Source organism: Ctenopharyngodon idella, chromosome 11 (genome assembly GCF_019924925.1).
Source record: "Ctenopharyngodon idella isolate HZGC_01 chromosome 11, HZGC01, whole genome shotgun sequence".
NCBI classification, from domain to species: Eukaryota; Metazoa; Chordata; class Actinopteri; order Cypriniformes; family Xenocyprididae; genus Ctenopharyngodon; species Ctenopharyngodon idella.
This window is the reverse complement of record NC_067230.1, coordinates 20,466,001-20,484,490: the sequence shown is the minus strand read 5'-3', so window position 1 is coordinate 20,484,490 and position 18,490 is coordinate 20,466,001. Positions and strand designations below refer to the sequence as shown.

Below are 18,490 nucleotides of genomic sequence, written 5' to 3'. Positions count from 1 at the left end.
ATTTTTGGGAGGAGTTAAATTTACATATGTGGTTTCAAAAACCAGAAGCATTTAGACCTGTTCAGTTTTGACTGGAATGCGTTCCAGACCACCTCCTGAAGTGGTTTGAGCGATCGAATCTCGAATGCGTTTCGGAGGGCATTTAGACCTGGTCTTTTCACGATCGGATAGCTATCCGATCAGAGAAAACGCATGAAGTGACCAAGTGTAAACAGGCCCTAAGAGACAAAATTGACTCATCCACTAATGAAATGCATGAAAGATAAGATATCTTACCTGACAGTCAAAGTCTTGGAAGTTCTGAGAGTTCTGTAGGAAAAAGAGATCATATTTCATTAATCCCTACTCAATGACTTACATAAAAAATGTCTAACAATGTTAAATAATATTGATCATATCATCAATTATTGTCTCCCAGCCACTGCTGCTCTTTATATTGACACCACTAGATGGAGTGAGAGGTCAGCGAGTCTCTCCAGTTCACGCATTTAAAGAATGAAAAAAAAGGGAGAGAAGAACCACCCATAAAACGTTTGTCCCTTGTCTCTTGAATTATACTGGCGGCCTTGCTCAGTGCTAATGGGTGTATGACATTTACATTTCTATTTTTAGCGTTTTTGATATGGACGCTGTGTGGCAAAAACGAATGGCAAGACTTAAACTGACAAACCCCGGGGTGCCATGATGAAAATTTCTACCAACAGGGGCTGCAGGAAGAATAAAAATTATTCTGAAACAGACTGAACTATCTTTCATTGCACAGAATTTTTTGGCACCTCAACCCCATCTGCCCTTTCTTTATCTATTCCTATCCTTTCAATTTCAATCTTCCACTTTTTCTCAAGCTTAAACCATTTCACTAATATTCCACCCCATCCGTCCCTTTTCCATCTCCATTTGTTTCACTTGCTACAGTAACTCTCACATGAATTATTCAGTTTGATGAAGTAAAAAAAAATGCAGGGGTAGAGAGGAACTTTGCTTCAGCTACAGGAAAACACAGAATTCTCTAACACGAGGAGCCGTGGAGGGAAGACGTGCGTTTTCATGTGGCACAGATGTGTAATACATGAGTCGTGAGACTTGGCATGTGTGCGTGAGCATTACGGAGTGAAGCTGGTGATGAGTGCTGTGTCTATAGGCTTTATATTGTGTTAGATCCTGCTCCTCATTCATTTATGTGCATATATATCAGCAACGGCTCAAAGTCTGGCTGCAAATTCTGCTGATTTAAACTAGATATCTAGCTGACTTATACGACATATAAGATTTATAACAAACGATTGTGTAAAAATTGAGAGAATGACTTTAGGAATGGGTTGGAAATTATAAACCAAAAAATTGTGATGGAGCTGGAGCTGTATCATTTCCAGCTATTATTGCTTTTTTATTATTTTGGTCAAGATTTGGTCAACATTTAAATAAAAATATCAGTAATTCTTCTTGCACAAAAACCCACTGCTTAACTCTTTCTTACTCTCGCAAAAATTTAATGGCCTCCAATGAAGCAATAGTTTCATCGTTTGTTTCTGCTACTTTTTTTTACCTGCGTTTCAGGGTTGCCAGGTCTGTGCAACAAAAGTAGCCCAAAAATAGCCCAATGCGATTTTCTCTGTTGGGTGGCCGAATTCTCCACTGAATTTGTATGCCTGGGGGCGTTTTGGGGGTGTTGGAGAGCCGAAATCGTACGTACAGGGGTGGAAATCAACCCTCGGAAAACATTTTTACCCACGGCAACGAATTAAAACTAGCCCATTTCCCCAGAAAAACCAACACTGCTGCATTTTGAGCCAGAGATTCTCTACTCTTTCAGAAGATGCGTAATAGCGCCCCTAGTGTATAACTTTAAAAACACAGAAATCCGGAAAATTCCGTCAATGACGGGAAAGCGTTGTCTCATAAATGACGGAAAATTCCATCAATGGCAGGGAAAGAGTTAAAATAAATTATTTTTATTATTTAACTTTTTTTGTGCGGCCTGCATAAAAAATTGCCAGGGCAAGTAAAAATCTGAACTACTGCACCCACCTCCCAAAAAAGATTTTATCTTGTTATTTATTCAAGCTGTTTACACCTGGTCATTTAGTGTCACTACTTTTAATGAAGACGATTGTGTGTTGTGCTTCAGGATGCGACATTGAACTTTCAGTTTCGTTTGCGGCAGCTTGCTGAAGAGATACTAGGCTACTCATCTGTGGCGATGTGAGTTGCAGTAGCACTGTCATGGGAGCCGGTATAACACGCTCTCACACGTTTATTTTTTAACATTTTGGGAGGAGTAAAACTTACATTTGTGGCTTCAACAACCAGATGTATTACACTTGTCCAGTTTCATTTGGAATACGTCTCAAACCACCTCCTGAAGCGGTTTGAGTGATCGGATTCAAATCCGTCTTGAAAGTGTATCAGAGGGCATTTGTCTTTTTTCAGACAGGGACCTTGTCTGGAGGGCATTTGTCAGACAGGGACCTTGTCTTTTCACGCTCTTTTGATTGCTTTACTATAATTTTACTATCATTTGGTGGCTTTACTATTATTCTAAAATGTATTTAAAAAATAAAAATAATTATAATAATAATAAAGGTAAAAAAATAAATAAATAGTACTAATAAAAAATATGTGTAGGTGTATCAAACCTTTTGACTGCTAGGATCTATAAAAACAGGGTATGTCCAAGAAGAGGTGTTTGTTGTGCAAATCTGACTAAGATATCACTAGTAAATGATTTAGTAAGCTATAGCTTATTTATGAATGTGTATACAGTAAACTAGTGTGTGTGTGTGTGTGTGTGTGTGTGAGAGAGAGAGAGAGAGAGAGTTGGATGTTTCTGATATGTTTATTTCACCTTGTAGGTCAGCAGAGGCTTGATCTCGGTCAGCTGAACATCTTGTAGCTCATCCATCTCTGTCTGTCTGTGCTACAAAAAGAAAAAGCACATTCATTTAAACGATACATGATCAACACTATTTCTTATTAATGTAAATGAAAAAAACAAATCTGTTTTAGTTGAATCTAATGTAGTCTAATAACGGCCAACATTGGCAGACATATTTCACAATGCGTCACATGTGCAGCTGACTTCACCTGAGTCAACACCTAGGATTTGTATTGAGTTTCTGTTAATAAAACACGCTTTGCGATGTACTTAGGAGAGTTCTAATAATTTCCACTCTTGTAATCAAGAGTAAGCGTAGTCACCCTTTTTATTTTTAATTAACCTGGCAGACCTGAGATTGGGTATCAGCCCACAACAGCCTTTAGTTACACACTCTCGGTAAATAGTAATAAAAGCAGAGAGCCGAAGGGAATGTCTCTACAATTAAATCTGCTCTTTTCCGTTGCCTTGGGAACAGGGATGTTTTGATGCAAGGCTACAGTCTGCTTAGCTAGTTAATGTATAAATGTTGCATGATTAAAATTCTGAAGGCTAAGTTTTATGCAAGGCTTAGTTTTTAAATCATCCAGTATAATCACTTCCTGTATTCATTACAAGGACTGAGACAGGAATGATCACACAAATTGTTCCTTATTTGCGTTCCTTCTGTTTGCGCTGGCTGCTAATGAGTGACTATGCAAATGAAGCCCCACCTTATGTTTTTTTTTCAAGGTCTGTTCAAGGTGAGACCAACAAAAATATGATGCATGATCAAATACTGACCTAGATGCAACAAAATTGTGACATTCAGTATGAATGATGTGCGATGTGCCAATAGAGATCTGCTGAGCTCATGCTGTACGGTGGAATGACATGCTGACGTGGCTTAACCCACTTCCACTAGCCTCATCTGTCTATTGTCACAGTCATTCTGACCTTCCTGACCTTGGGACAGGTCCAAACGTGATCGGCTGCTTCAATTGTAGCACCTTCAACGGACTGATGGACCACCATCAGATGAGAAAGATGTGATATGATAACATGCAGTTTTGGGTTTTAAAACATTTTAAAATCAAGATTTTTGGTTAGTATTGGTAAGAATACACTAGTGCTTGAAAGTTTAGGGACGGTAAGATTGTTTTTATGTTTTTTAGGGCCCGAGCACACGTCAGAAGTGGTGAAAATTTACGTCTGATATGGGTTTCAGAATTAGGTGTGGCAAAATAGCTCGATAGCGCCACCTACAAAATTTCAATTAAGCGCCCTTCGTGCTACATTTCACGTACAGGTATGAAATTCGGTACACAGATGTAACAGCCCAATACCTACAAAAAAGTCCCTTGGTGCAAAATCTGAAAACCCAACAGGAAGTGAGATATTTTGAATTTTCTCTGCAAAATTTTTGCAGTTTTTGCCATTTCCAGACGTTGTACTTTAACGAACTCCTCCTAGAGCTTTAATCAGATCAACATTATATTTGTTTAGTCTAATCTAAAGGCCTTTGCGACGTTAAATTGTAAAGATCTTGAGTTTTCGCTGCAGGGCGTGTCTGTGGCGGCCTGATGAAGTTTGATGTTTTGCCATGAAACAGTAAGTTGTTGTAACTCGGGTATACAATATCTGATTTGCCCCAAACTTCACATGTTTTAATAGAGTCCTGACCTGAAGACGTCTACATGGCAATATTCAGTTACAGTCATAGCGCCACCTGCGGGCAACAGGAAATGGCATGTTTTACACTGTGATTAACTCCTCATGGAGATTTAACCAGAACCACATCATATTTGGTTAGTCTGATTTTAAGGCCTTAGTGATGTTAAATTGCAAAGATCTTGAGCTTTCATTGAGAGGCGTGTCTGTGGCGGCCTGACAAAGTCTGATGTTTCGCCATGAAACAGGAAGCTGTTGTAACTCAGGCATACGATGTCCGATCTGCCCCAAACTACACATGTGTGATAAGAGTCCTGTGCTGTGTTCAAAATCGCCCCCTATACCCTCATTCACTATTCCCTACATTAGTCCACTAATATAGTCCACTTGAAGGAGTGAATGAAACGAGTGAGTGAATTCGGACACTGAGTGCGCCGGAAGGGCTGCCGATTTCGCATAGTTTGTGCTTGCTGTTTAATAATCATTTAAAATGTAGCAAACTGGCAGCTCCAGTAGTAATGAATATTTATGTTAAACTCTGCCATGAAAACTAGCATGTACAAACCTTAATTAAACGATTTAATGATCAATTAAAAAGGAAATTATACCTGTATGATATACTGGACCAGAGCGGTTTGGAAAATGAATGGATGATTGATTCAGCTGCGGGCGCCATCTCCTGGTGAGACGCGGGAATTCATTCAGCACCCGCGACTCTCACAGTGCATTATGGGTATTCTCTAGCCGTTGAGCGTGCATCAGTTGTACACTCGTTATTGCAGTGCATTGTGGGATTGAATGAGTGCACTCAACGTCGTCCACTATGGTTTCGGACACCACTACAAATGGCTGTCCCCTCAAATAGTGCCCTATTTAAGGGTATAGGGGGCGATTTCGGACACAGCCCTGGACTGAATGCATCTATATGCCAATATTCAGTTAGTCATAGTGCCACCTGTTGGCAGCAGGAGGTGTGGCACTTTGAAATGACTTTGCCATGATTCTACTGTATTTACTCGCTTACATGCATGTCGCCCACTGTTCACTGTTTTCCTAAGGCCACCGGGTGGCGGTGAGCCTGGGTGCGAGGGCCCTTTCATCGCTGCTTGCAGCTTTAATTTTTTTTGTTTTCTTTAAAGCTGCACGTATTTGACCAAAAATATACTAAAAACATTAATGTGAAAAAAGTATTACACTTTAAAACAACTGTTTTCTCTGAATTTTTTAATCTTCAGAAATCATTCTAATAATTCTGATTTGGTGTTCCAGAAACATTTCTTAAAGGCACACTGAAGAGCGCTGGAACGCGCACCATTATTCAATGTGTTGACGTAATTTCAACTGAAACAGGAAGACAGGGTGATATATCGAACAGCTCCGCCCCTTTTTTAAAATAGCCAATAGCGTTTCATTTACGTTACAGCGCGGCCAGAGCCGTTAGACTCTGTAAAACCTCAGTTTCCTTCTAATTTCCAACTGTTTCTCCTCCTAATGTCCTTTATATCGCTTTAATACACAGAATTCAAATGGGTCCGATACTGTTTGTGGTCTGAGCCGACTCGCGCATATGATCCACTCTGTGCTCTCGTGTCTCTGGACCAGAGCAGACTGCTCGCGCTGCGGCGGTTCATGTGACACTAACGCAAAAACGGACTTCATTCACGTCAAAGGAAAGCATATTTACACTGAATCGTTCCCTATTCTCTATATAGTGCACTACGTGCCATTCACCATGTAAAAAACTAGTAAATGTGTGAACAAATGACCGATTTCAGCCGCAGCTTCAGCATCTGTTAGAGTGTAGGAGGAGGCGGGACTTCAGATTCTAGAGAGCATTTGATTGGACCGAAGATTTGACGAGAAACTGAAGTGCGATGTGATGTTATGAAAATCCGTGATCCATTTTAGCAGAAGTGAGAGACTGTAAGATTTGAATGCTTATATCTCCTAAATGCGAATTTTGTCATTGTCTTGGAACACACCAGCTTATTCATAACTTTAAGGCTAACATATTCATACTAAAAGCTAAAAAACTTAAATTATGTACAATCAGGCACAATATGTAAATTTTCGCTGCTAGAGGTCACTTATTCAAAACAAAGCTGTAGCATGATGACGCCTTGATTTTGCGGAATCATGGCATGTGTTGTCTTCATGTCTACAGCCGATGGAAAAGAATCGGGACGGTACTCGGGCAGAAATCATGTTCATGGATGAGATTATTAACGTTACTGTAGTATGAAGCAGAGCAGGGCTGAGTGCTGTGCGAGCAGAAGTGAGGCCGCTGGAGCGATTGCTAATGATAGCCGCAGTGGCCTCTTCCGATTCTTCCAGTCAAGCGTAAGTGGGGTAAAGCAGCGCTGTTTAATCATATTAGATAAATTTGTGTGTTGAAAGTTGTTATAGTGCTTCTCCGCATTCGCTCGGCGGCTACTAGGAGACACTTAATGCACACTAGATATATATTAGGCATGGTAAAACATGGTACTCAAAGTAAATCAAGAAAACAAGATTTAAACATTAAGACTTACTGTGTTGAGCTATATAAACAATGATTAGTTTTCTGTCAATGAATGTATCCATTCAAACAGTTGCTCACCTGTCTAATAAAACACATAATATATTGAAGCGTCTTTGGTGTTTTTCTAAATGCCTCCGCCAAAACCGCATTTCCGCATTCTCCAAAAAGCTTACGCTGTATGTCCTACAAAAAAATGTAACTGCGTAAATTATCAGCAAAAGTTTATTTAAAAGTGAACTAATCCTTTAATGCGTTACTGCTGAATAAAAGAAGTAAAGAAAAAAAACTGACTGCCCCCCCCCCCCATTACATTCTGTAACAGTTTTCAAACACCTTTTTGCCTTCACTAGCTCATTTTAAACGTTGGTGTGACAAATAAAATGTGCTCAATAAAAGCTGCATGTACAATAATGAGCAAAATGCAGTTCAAAATGGTGTTAAAGGTTATATAGCTTCCCTTGTGTCAGTGCAGTGCCTTTCATGAATGAAATAGCAGAGCAGCATGAAATCAAACTTCCATTACGTAAAAAGTGAGAAAACTACTAGCACATATTAAGATTTGAAAGCTTAGGGGGTGGAAATCTCCTCCACAATCCCAGCAGCAAATCCGGATGAAGGGCATTAAATAATATTTAGAAAAGGAGTGAGTGACACAAAAAGAAAACAACAAATGTTCAGCATGCCAAAGATTTGCCACGAAGTCCACGAACGTTCTGCGCACACGAATCTGAGCTGAGGGCAAAGGGCAAAGGCCAAACTGCAATCATGACCTCTGACTGTAATCCCCAGAGTGAGCTGAAAGGCTCCGGCTGGAATTATCAAGCAGTTTCATTTTTTTTTTTTTTTTTAAAAACACACTGCCAAGATCAGTGTCAAGATTTCATATCAACAAGATTTGACTTGCTTCACTAACCCGAGTTAACTTTGTCACCAAACTATCAACCGCAATCAATGTCATTTTCAGTTTCCGCCCACTCTAGTTGTGCATTCAGTGAAGTGTAAAACTGTTGCCATAGAGACAAAAGGGCTGATGTTTATTTTCAGAGAGGGCTCCCAAAGGGACGGGGAGGAGTAATGAAGACTCAGAACAGCAGACCGAGGCATTAGCTGAGACTCAGACACCCACAGTTCTGTATATGTATTATATTTCTCGCATCAAATCACTGCTTTTTCTGAGTATAGACGAAAAATCTTTTGTAGGTAAAAACTACAGCAAAAATCCTGATTCACCATCTTCCCACGTGTATTGCATAACTGTGCCATCCGAAGAAATGTGATTCATGTAAAAACACTTCCCAGGGTTCCAGCCTCCTATTTCAGAGATTTTCAGCCAAAATTTGTATACACAGCTGCGAAAAGAAAATACCAGAAAAAAATGATGAGAGTTAGGAGTCAGATGACAATGTTGCTAAAGGGCATTGCTGAATCAATTTCAAAGATAAACTGTCTACAAATGTTAACTTTTAGCCCCAACAAGCCTCTCTACACACCCTGTTAATCAGTCACATACAGAGGTGTAAAGAGTACCTGAAAACCATACTTTAGTAAAAGTACTGATACCTTACATCGAAAATGACTCCACTACAAGTTACAAGTAACCAATTCCAATATGACTTGAGTAAAAGTCTTAACAGTACTTAAGTATTTTACTCATGCTGAATGTAGGCTCAGAGATGCACTAGTCCTGAGAGACATACCATTGAAAATAAGAAACAATTGATTTGTAAGATGAGAAATCAAGTTTATTTTCTAAAATCAAAATAAAACTGAACACCTCAATGTTGAAATAAATCAAGGTCGACACGACAACCTTTTAAACGTCTACAAACTCTCAAGTCTCAGTTGAGTTCAAGTAGAAAGGCCATAAGTAAACCAATATCCTTCAAAACAGTCTTGTCAATATAGCGGATAAATAAAACAATGTTAAGTAAAATTAAATAGTCAAAGTCTACTGTATGTGCTGGTTTGAGCCTCATCACCAGCTGCAGTCATTTCCTCATCTAATAAATCAAACATCTGCGATCAGCAACTACCTGCTAATGCACTCACATTCACGTAAAGTATCCTTGATGACAAGTTTGGGTGAGTAAAGACAAAATGCTCAAGATATAGTACCTTCAATGCCCTTAGATGGCGATATCACTTCTTTATAGCAGAAATAAACTGCTGCAGAAAAAGTTAGCTGCCATGAAAAATGTAATGTGTAATTGCATTACTCATCACAAATGCAGTGGAGTAAAAAGTACATTTACTTGCTCAAAAATGTAGTCAAGTAGAGAGTAAAAGTTGCCAACTAGTGAGTACCAGTAAAATGTCCTCACTAGTCGGTTGTTGTCATAATATTTCACTAAATAAATGAAGACATTTGGCCCTCACAAGTATAGTCAAACTTACGCACACACACACACGCACGCACACACACACGCGAGCGCACACACACGCGAGCGCACACACAACCTTGAATACCCTTGAGGGGGTTTCCCATTTATCTTTAATTCTTAAAGGAGGTTTATGGAGAAATCATTCACAATAAGACTATAGATACATAAAGATGATCATTTTGTATTTCATTTTGTAACCTATAAGATACTTTTAGTCTTTTTAAATTTTATTAATACATTTTAATATTGATAAATTAGTTTATTTGATATTATTAATATTATTCTATAATTATTACTGAAGACAATATCAAGCACTACAACATTACATTTTTAGAAATTAAATAATATATTACATACTGCCTTTATTCATTATGTTTTTCCTTGTATGGATGTCTTCACATGGTGATTTGATCATGGGAGGACATCTGGAAATTGTCTCCACACATTTAGATAACCACAGATTAAGTGGAATACAAAGAATAGCGGGACAAATGCTGTCAGAAAACACCGCTGAATGATCGATGGTTATCACAAAGCACTCCTACACTTCTCTGTCCATCCATCTCTCTCTCTCTCTCGCTCTCTGTTTCACCTTGATGCTAGAACACCCTGCAAGCCAACAGTCGGTCAGTAAGGGGCATCCACAGTTGTGGACAGATGGTTGTACCTTCTCTCCTGCATAGGTTGAGTTCTGTCCAGTTCATGTTACACAACCAATTTTAAAAACCTTCTTTATTCAAGAAACTTTGGTGAAATGTTGACTTCTGTAAAAAATAACTAAATATCTTGTTTTAAAGATATTTATATATTTTTACTATAAAACAAAAAGCTAAAACTGAATACTGAAAATACTGAAAATGATTTTTGCCGTGCAATCAGTCCACGCTAAAACTAAACAAAACATCAGTGCGTGTTCATGTTACAGTTCACTCGTTTTCTACAGAACAAAAAAGTCTGTTTGAATGATTTGTAATTGTTTGTCGCGACAGCAGACCAAAATTAAATAACCCAATTAAGGCCAGAAAATTGCTGCATTGTTTGAGCTCATCAGCTCACGGCTACATTCAGCTCCTGCTAGCTTTAATCCTCACCACAGCAGCGTAATTCTGTTTAAGGTGGTGTGACATGCTCAGCTCTAGATTATTCCTTATGCTGTAACCCTGGTGATTTGGAAAGGGAATTACAAGGAGATTCAGACCAAGTAAAAGAGGCAAAAAAAAAGAGGATCAACATTGGGGAATGCTTGAAGGCAAAGATTTCTTTCAAAGATGAGACGGAACTGAAACTTCTATCATAAACTATGTCCTCTTTCCTGCTTTTGAGCTTTATTTATAGTGGATTATTAACCATAGCTGTCATCATGTTTATTAATGAAGTACAAATGTATTATGGGTTCAATATGTATTTAGTATTCATTATTTAATATTTCATTTGATTACTAATTTAATGATTTGTTTAACAGATATTATTAATATAATTTAATATTAATTACTAAAGACATTCTATACCCCTACAATATGCCATTTTTAGATCTTGAGTAATACATTATATAGTATTATAGTATTATAAATATTACATTACAAAATGAAATGATATTACAAATATGCATTTATGTATAATGCATTATACATAATGTACACTACAATGCCTTATATCTTTTCATAACTAATTGTAACCAAAGTTAAAATGCGTTATAATATTTGCAGATTCTTTGTTACATCTGAAATTGGTTGTTTGTTATGTATTTTAATGCATTACACCTTCTAAAGGTGAGTTCAATACAAGTAATAGATAAGTATTATAACCGTGGTTACAATTATTTATGAGACCATACAATGCATTATAAGGCATCAAAATACTTTTATGATGCATTATTTAAAGGCTTAAAGTGTTACCAAAAATGGGGGGGGGGGGGACTTTGCAACAACACCAAGTACTTCAAATGATAACAAATAAAAATAATTAAAATAACATGTTATGATTAATGCTGAAACCCACTTTATAATAATACAAATAACAAAAAAGATTAATAACAAATAAAATGCATAACAAAAGATTGAAATTAAAACTTAATTTTTAAACCTACTGATTTTATGTATTGTTTAAAGAAAACATGACACATAGAATGCTTCAGAAAAGTCATTACTAGAAAAGATTTTTAGATTTGCTATTCTGAAGCGACAAGCCTGTATGTTCCTACCTTTTTCTGCCTGCTTTTATCTCCATCTCTGTGGCTCCCTCTATCCCTAACAGAATTAAGGGAAACCCCTCGTCTAAGCAGTTGTGTACGTGATAGGGTGACGTGCACACTCTATTATAAAGCTCTTGTGGTGGCAGAGTGCAGCCAATGCACTAGACTCTCTGCCAAAAAAGGATTTCCATCTCTCTCTCTCTCTCTCTTCATACACTAAGGGCTGAGGGACACCCTGCATTCTGACGCAAACTGTCACAGACTCCCAGCATCGCATCCATCATACTTTTGCGTTTTCCTGATACATTAAGCCACTTCCTTGCTGTCATTTCTGAAGAAGCGAGGACTTGCATACACACAAGGGTATTTGAGGATACTTGTCTGTCTTTTCTAGAAGTGCTCTCAGAAATCAGAAATGCACACATACAATCACAATCTTTCATAGTGCAGACTATAGCTTCTTAGACTTCCCAGAATGCTTTGAAAGGAGTGCATTATTCTTGAAGGGTCACAGTATTTAGCCTTATTAGAACAGAAATCCATTCACTGGATTGATTTAACACTTAATATTTGTTGGCATCATCAGGAAAAGATATCTTATGCCTTCCATTAGTGCTAGTCAAAACGATTAAATGTAATTGATCGCATCTAACATAAAAGTTTGTGTTTACATAATGTGTGTGTGTGTGTGGTATATTATGTAAACACAAACCTTTATGTTAGATGCGATTAATCGTGACACACTGGAGCTTTTGGTGCGGACCTGAGCCCGTTTGATATCAGAGCTCGGATTACTTCATTGGTGTTAAAAAGGGTATGAAAAATGGGTTATGGGTTAAAAAGGGTCAGTTTTTTGTGAACTTCAGTACAGTTCACAACTGAAAAGAGTCCGTTCTAACTCACGGAACTGAACTGTTATTGATGATGTATAATTAGGGATGCACCGATTTTTAAAGTTCTGGCTAATACAGATAATTATTTTCAGATTATGGAGACAACCGATAAGTAGACAACAAATAGACTATTTTCTCAGAATAAATAAAAAATAATTAGTGGAAACTGTGGCCTCAGTTTTTGCACAGAAAACATGAGGATTTAAAGTAGGTTAAATTAATGTAATTTATTCCTGATAATTATTTTCAGATTATGGCAACAACCGATAAGTGACAGATATTAGACTATTTTCTCTAAATAAATGAAAAATAAAATACTAAATTAACCATTTTAAATGATAAAAGTGAATTTAGCCATCATAACATTACAATGTTCATTATGGAAGATGGATTTAAGGCACGTTTACACCAAGAATGATAAATATAAATATAATTATAACGATAACTATATTAGTGTCCACACCAACGCACGATATTGTTGAAAATTTTTGTGATTTTAACATATAAACTAAGCATTCTGGTGCACTCCCACAAGAAAATACATGGAAAAAACAACATTTGCTTCAATTTAAAAAACAAAAAAACATTTATTGACAGTAGGGCTGGGCATTGACACAAATTTCAAAATTGGATTCGATTTTGATTCAGAAGCTTTCGATTTGATTACCTTCAATTCAATAATGATTAATTTGGGGTCTATCAGGTACAGTACATGGCAAATTTCCTCAAAGAAAAGATCTCTCTCAACTAATGCTGTAAACTATACAGGGAACCACAGCTGGCACATCATTATAATATTAAAGGTTAAAATTAACTGATTTGTAAGCTACTTACATATAAATTCCACAAAGAAGTTTTTATAATAACGTTATAATACATTTTTAATGACATAATTATGTTTCTACTCGTTTTTAATATCGGCCTAAATAGTGACGGTCATAAAACGGTTTTATTCATTCAGTATTGAAGCACATGTTAAGTACATGAATATGCAATGGCCTATAGTCACAGTGGATATATATCAAAATGCTCCTCTCTAAGTTCATTTTTGTAGCTGACTAACACGTTTTTTGACATTGAATGGCTTTTCTGAGGTAAATGTTACAGTAAATGTGACATTTTTACAAGCTATTTTATTGGCGCTTTTCCACAGTTGATCGATTAACGTTACATATGACATGATAAGGATTTCAGTAAGTTGTACTGGATCTTTCAACATACCTTTGGTATTCATTTATCCTACATCCATTCATGTTTATTTCGTGTTGTAAAGTGGAAGAGATGATCAGTTCACGTGCGCTCTGCCTCTGTTTGAACTGAAGCGCTACAGTGATGTGTCAGTCACACCACAGAGCGCCAAAATAAGATCACGACAGCTCGAGAGACATTTGTGGTCTCACTCCAGTCTATGGGAAAGTAGCCCATTTTCGATTTATTGTGCCTGCAAACTCACCCTGACACCTCCCACCCCCCAAAAAAAACTCTTCGGATCTACACGATTCACATAAATGACATATTTAGATTCAAAACAGCGAATTTCGCCGAAAAGCGACTAGTTTGCAGTTATGATTATAAGCGCACTGCAGTTTTGTCTTCTGCCACTTTAAGAGGTCTTTAAATCAGGATGGATTGTGATTAACTGTCAATTTTTTTTATTGTTTATCAGCTGGGAAAAAAAAACGTTCTGAAAGGGATTCCAATGATATCGTTTCTCTGTGCCGTTATCGTTATTTTTGTGTTGTGGACCTTGCTATTCTTTTATATTTACACCGTGTACGGCGGACACGAGCGGCACGACACGACGCATCAAAAGATAATAGAACCCACTGATATTGTCTACACTGGATGTGGCGCGACGATACAACAAATTCCCGAAAGTAAATTTCTGACATAGTTCAAGTGCTTTGCAATGGTCGGTTTGTCACGTTCAGTGTAGACACGGTGTTAGAATGATTTTTAGAATATCTTTATCATTATGATGATAATTATGATTATTATTAGATGCATGAGCATGTTGATGTATTGTGCAGACAGCACAAGGCCTACCCTAGTAAAAAGCAGAATGTTTTAGTCAGGTTTATTAGGGGACATCATATGTGACATCAAAACAATCCCATCACAGAATGCATCTGTCTCTGCAGATGATCTGCTTTGCACAATGCTGCAGAGGCTTTGAAGGGATGTGATTGAATTCTTGGAAACTATAGCCTCAGTTTTTGTACCGAAAGCATGAGGATTTAAAGGCTAAATTACAGTGTGAGACTAAAGCCTTCAAACAAGCAGATGGTCAAATTTTATTTCAGATCTAAAATACTGTGCACATATATAATTCACATTCTATATTTACTTCTTATCTCAAAAATGAGGTAATAAATAATCAGCAAGGTAATCACTCATAAGGGTGCCAGATCCCCCAGAGACGCACAAAGCAAAGCATGGGGTGCATTAGATGGATGTCAACAAATTAATCTGGTTTGATAAATGACAGAAAATAAATTTACAACCTGTCCAGACAAGATGTGAGCTGGGTAAATGACTTTCTGCAACCGCTCACAGAGCCATAAATAAAATCTAAACGTGTGGCATGTGGAGCCTGGTCTAAATGTATTTAAGAGAACCTGCATTAGCACAGTCTAAAGGGAAATCCCACCGTCTGACTTCAGCAGGGCCAGGGGAAGTGCTCTGAGTCAGATTTCATCTGAACAACATTCTATGACTGTTTACTTCTACCTTAAATGTATCTTAAAGTCAATTTAATATGCATTTTACTTTGGTAATCTGATGTTTTTCAGAGAGGCTGCCACCATCCATGCTTGAAAAATGATCTGAATGGCTAAATTCTAAATATGCAAACTGTGTTTTATTTAAATGCCTTCAGAAGGTCTTTGACTGATGCGATTATTTGTATTTCAGACTTAAGCAGGATATTCAACAAGACAATACACTGTAAAAATGAATTGTTGGTTTAACTTAAAAAAGTAAGTTACCTGGTTGCCTTAAAATTGAGTTAATTGAAAATAAAAATTTGAGTTAATTCAATGAAGGCGATTGATTTTATCAACAGAAACTATTTAATCAAAAATACAGTAATGACAACAGTAATATTGTTAAATATTATTACAGTTTAAAAGAATTATTTTCTATTGTAATATATTTTATAATGTAATTTACTCCTGCAAAGGCAAAGCTGAATTTTTATCAACAATTATTTCTAGTTTTCAGTGTCACATGATCCTTCAGAAATAATTCTGATATGCTGAGTTGGTGCAAAAAAAAAAAATTGTTTTGAAAGCAGTTTTTTTGTGGAAACATGATTTTTTGACAAATAGAAAGTTATTTTTATTTATTTTAAATATAAATCTTTTGTAATATTATAAATGTCTTTACTGTCATGTTTGATGAATTCAATGCATTCAAATCTTACGGACTCCAAACTTTTAAATGGCAGTTTATTTTACATTGTTTATTATTAATAACACACTAGGCATTTCAGGGTAAAAAGCTAAAGAGACACTGAATTTTCATTGAAGCTCATGCAAAAAAACGTTGCAAAAGCAGAATACTGTTGTTCTTACAAAAGGATTGTTATAAATATATTTTTCTTTTAAGAGCCCTGAGTCCTTAGGGATCTAGTGCAAACTACTGCTCAAGATTAAAATTCAAGAGCTGCATGAAGATACACTGAGCAAATAAAATAAGAGATTCTGCTGTGATCTGAAAAAGTGCAGGGTCAGTGTGAAATCTGATGATCATTTTGATGATCATAGACTGAGACATCTCAGCAGGCCAGCCTGATATTGAGCCATCAGGCAGAAGCACAGCTGTCAAGGTGAAAATGGGAGGAGGTAACGATGGGAGACAGAAAAAACATGGCACAAAAACCAAAGACACAGGTTTAGTGGGCTGGCCACAGTCCAGGACAACCACATGAAACCCATAAGGCCCGTGCGACAGGCCAGAGCGAATGACCTTTAATGTTAATCAGACAAAGATCGAATTGGTGAAATTGATTAAAAGAGCTCAGAGATCCAGCACTGGGATGATTCGCCTTTTGTAGGTCAGATATTAGATGGGTTTGAGCTCATTAACAAGGTGCACATCTGAAAATGAGAAATATTAAGGTCACAGGAAACTCTCACAAATCTTCAGACCATCATGCTAACCATGGCCGCCATATGCCGAAACCAGTTTCACAGCGTCTCTGACTACAGGTTAAAGCGGGGAGAGAGCAGTGCAATGCAACAGATCTACTGAAAGCCCTTAAAATCCCACTACTGAATCACTAAACAAATCAGACATTTGATGTTTGTATCCTCCGCTCTCTCCCCACTAGACTGCACTTAAAGAAGCACACTCACGGGAACAAACGCTCCAGAGCATCATATTCACCATTCGCTATGCAGCAATTACACTTTGCAAACAATCAACTTGTTTTTCAGTAAACCCTTGTCTGTAAGGTTATATTAAATCACTACCTACAGTCTTACAAAATAAAACCAGTTTATTTTGAAACCAATTTAAACAATTAATTGAATCATTTTAAGGCAAAACAGTACCAAAGTTTTACTATGCTTTTGTTTGAAAGACCCTGGAATATATGTACATTACCGTTCAATAGTTTGGGGTCGGTAAAATGATGTTTTGAAAGAAAGGCTGCATTTATTTGATCAAAAATACAGTAAAAATGTTATTATTGCGAAATATTATTACAACTTAAAATAGCGGTTTTCTATGTTATTATATTTTGAACTCTTTAATGTCACATGATCCTTCAGAAATCATTCTAATATGCTGATTTGGTGCTCAAGAAACATTTCTTAATATTATCAATGTTGAAAACAGTTGTGCTGCTTAATATTTTTCTGGAAAACATGATAAGATTTTTTTCTGGATTCTTTGATGAATAGAAAATTCAAAATAACAGCATTTATTTGAATCTTTTGTAACATTAAAAAAAAAGACTGTAAAGAAATGTATAATCAATTTAATGCATGTTAAAATGTTAAAATAAAAGTATTAATTTCCTTTTAAAAAAATCTTACTGACCTCAAACTTTTTAACTGTACTGTAGTATATGGAAACGGTATCATTCTGTATCACAAAGCTAATAAAAGTTCGATTTTTTGCTAAAAATGGCATTTACAAGAAACAAATATACTTCACCAAATATCTTAGATATTATATAAATATTATGAAGAAAAAATATGTACATTAAAGGGTTAGTTCACCCAAAAATGAAAATAATGTCATTTATTACTTACCCTCATGCCGTGAGGGTGAGTAATAAATGACATTATTTTCATTTTTGGGTGAACTAATCCTTTAAAGTCAGCTTTATATGGTAAATTTTGTCTGGTGAAGCATAATCTGAATTCAAATATAGCGCATTAAGTATTACAGAGTGTCCCTTTGGTTTTGCAGTCTTGCAAGTCCCTGCAGTGAGGGATGGTCTGGAGGACCAGCTTGGAATCTGTCCACATCCCAAACTCAACAGCCTGACAACTGTGATATTGCTCCACCTGCAGCAGGTGCTTTATACAGAGGATGCTATGAGTGTGAGTCGAAATGCACTGCTTAGTTTATTTAAAGGAATAGCAGTATGAGCCTTGTATGGCAAAGTGCTGCATTAAGATTCTTCAAAATGTAATAAAAATATAAAAGCATATGGGTTTGGATTGACATGTGGTTGACTAAATAATGACAGAATTTTCATTTTTGGGTGAACTGTCCCTTATACTGTGGCCTGGTTTCACAGACAGAGTTTAGATTAAGTCAGGATTAGGCCTTAGTTCAATTTAAGTAGCTTTAATAAATGTACCTTAGAAAAAAACATAACTGGTGTAAATTTTGATACAAAACAATGGCACTGACGTATTTTAAGATAATTCAGTGCAAGTTGCTTTCACTTAAAACATGCATTTTAGTCTGGGACTAGGCTGCCTTGTCTGTGAAATCGGGGGTACATGTATTAGCACTAAC

At 36.7% G+C, this 18,490-nt stretch overlaps 1 protein-coding gene across 2 annotated transcripts in view; it reads right to left on the bottom strand.

Moving 5' to 3' along the window:
• ndrg3a (ndrg family member 3a) overlaps positions 1-18,490 on the bottom strand; it is a 47,739-nt gene that overhangs the window by 26,270 nt on the left and 2,979 nt on the right. For both annotated transcript variants that reach the window (XM_051911782.1, XM_051911783.1), the window contains exons 2-3: positions 2,846-2,917; positions 277-309 (exon numbers count right to left, since the gene is read on the bottom strand). In XM_051911782.1, the coding sequence (XP_051767742.1) occupies positions 277-309; positions 2,846-2,902 (90 nt within the window). In that variant the 5' untranslated portion in view covers positions 2,903-2,917. The remainder of the gene's footprint in view (positions 1-276; positions 310-2,845; positions 2,918-18,490) is intronic.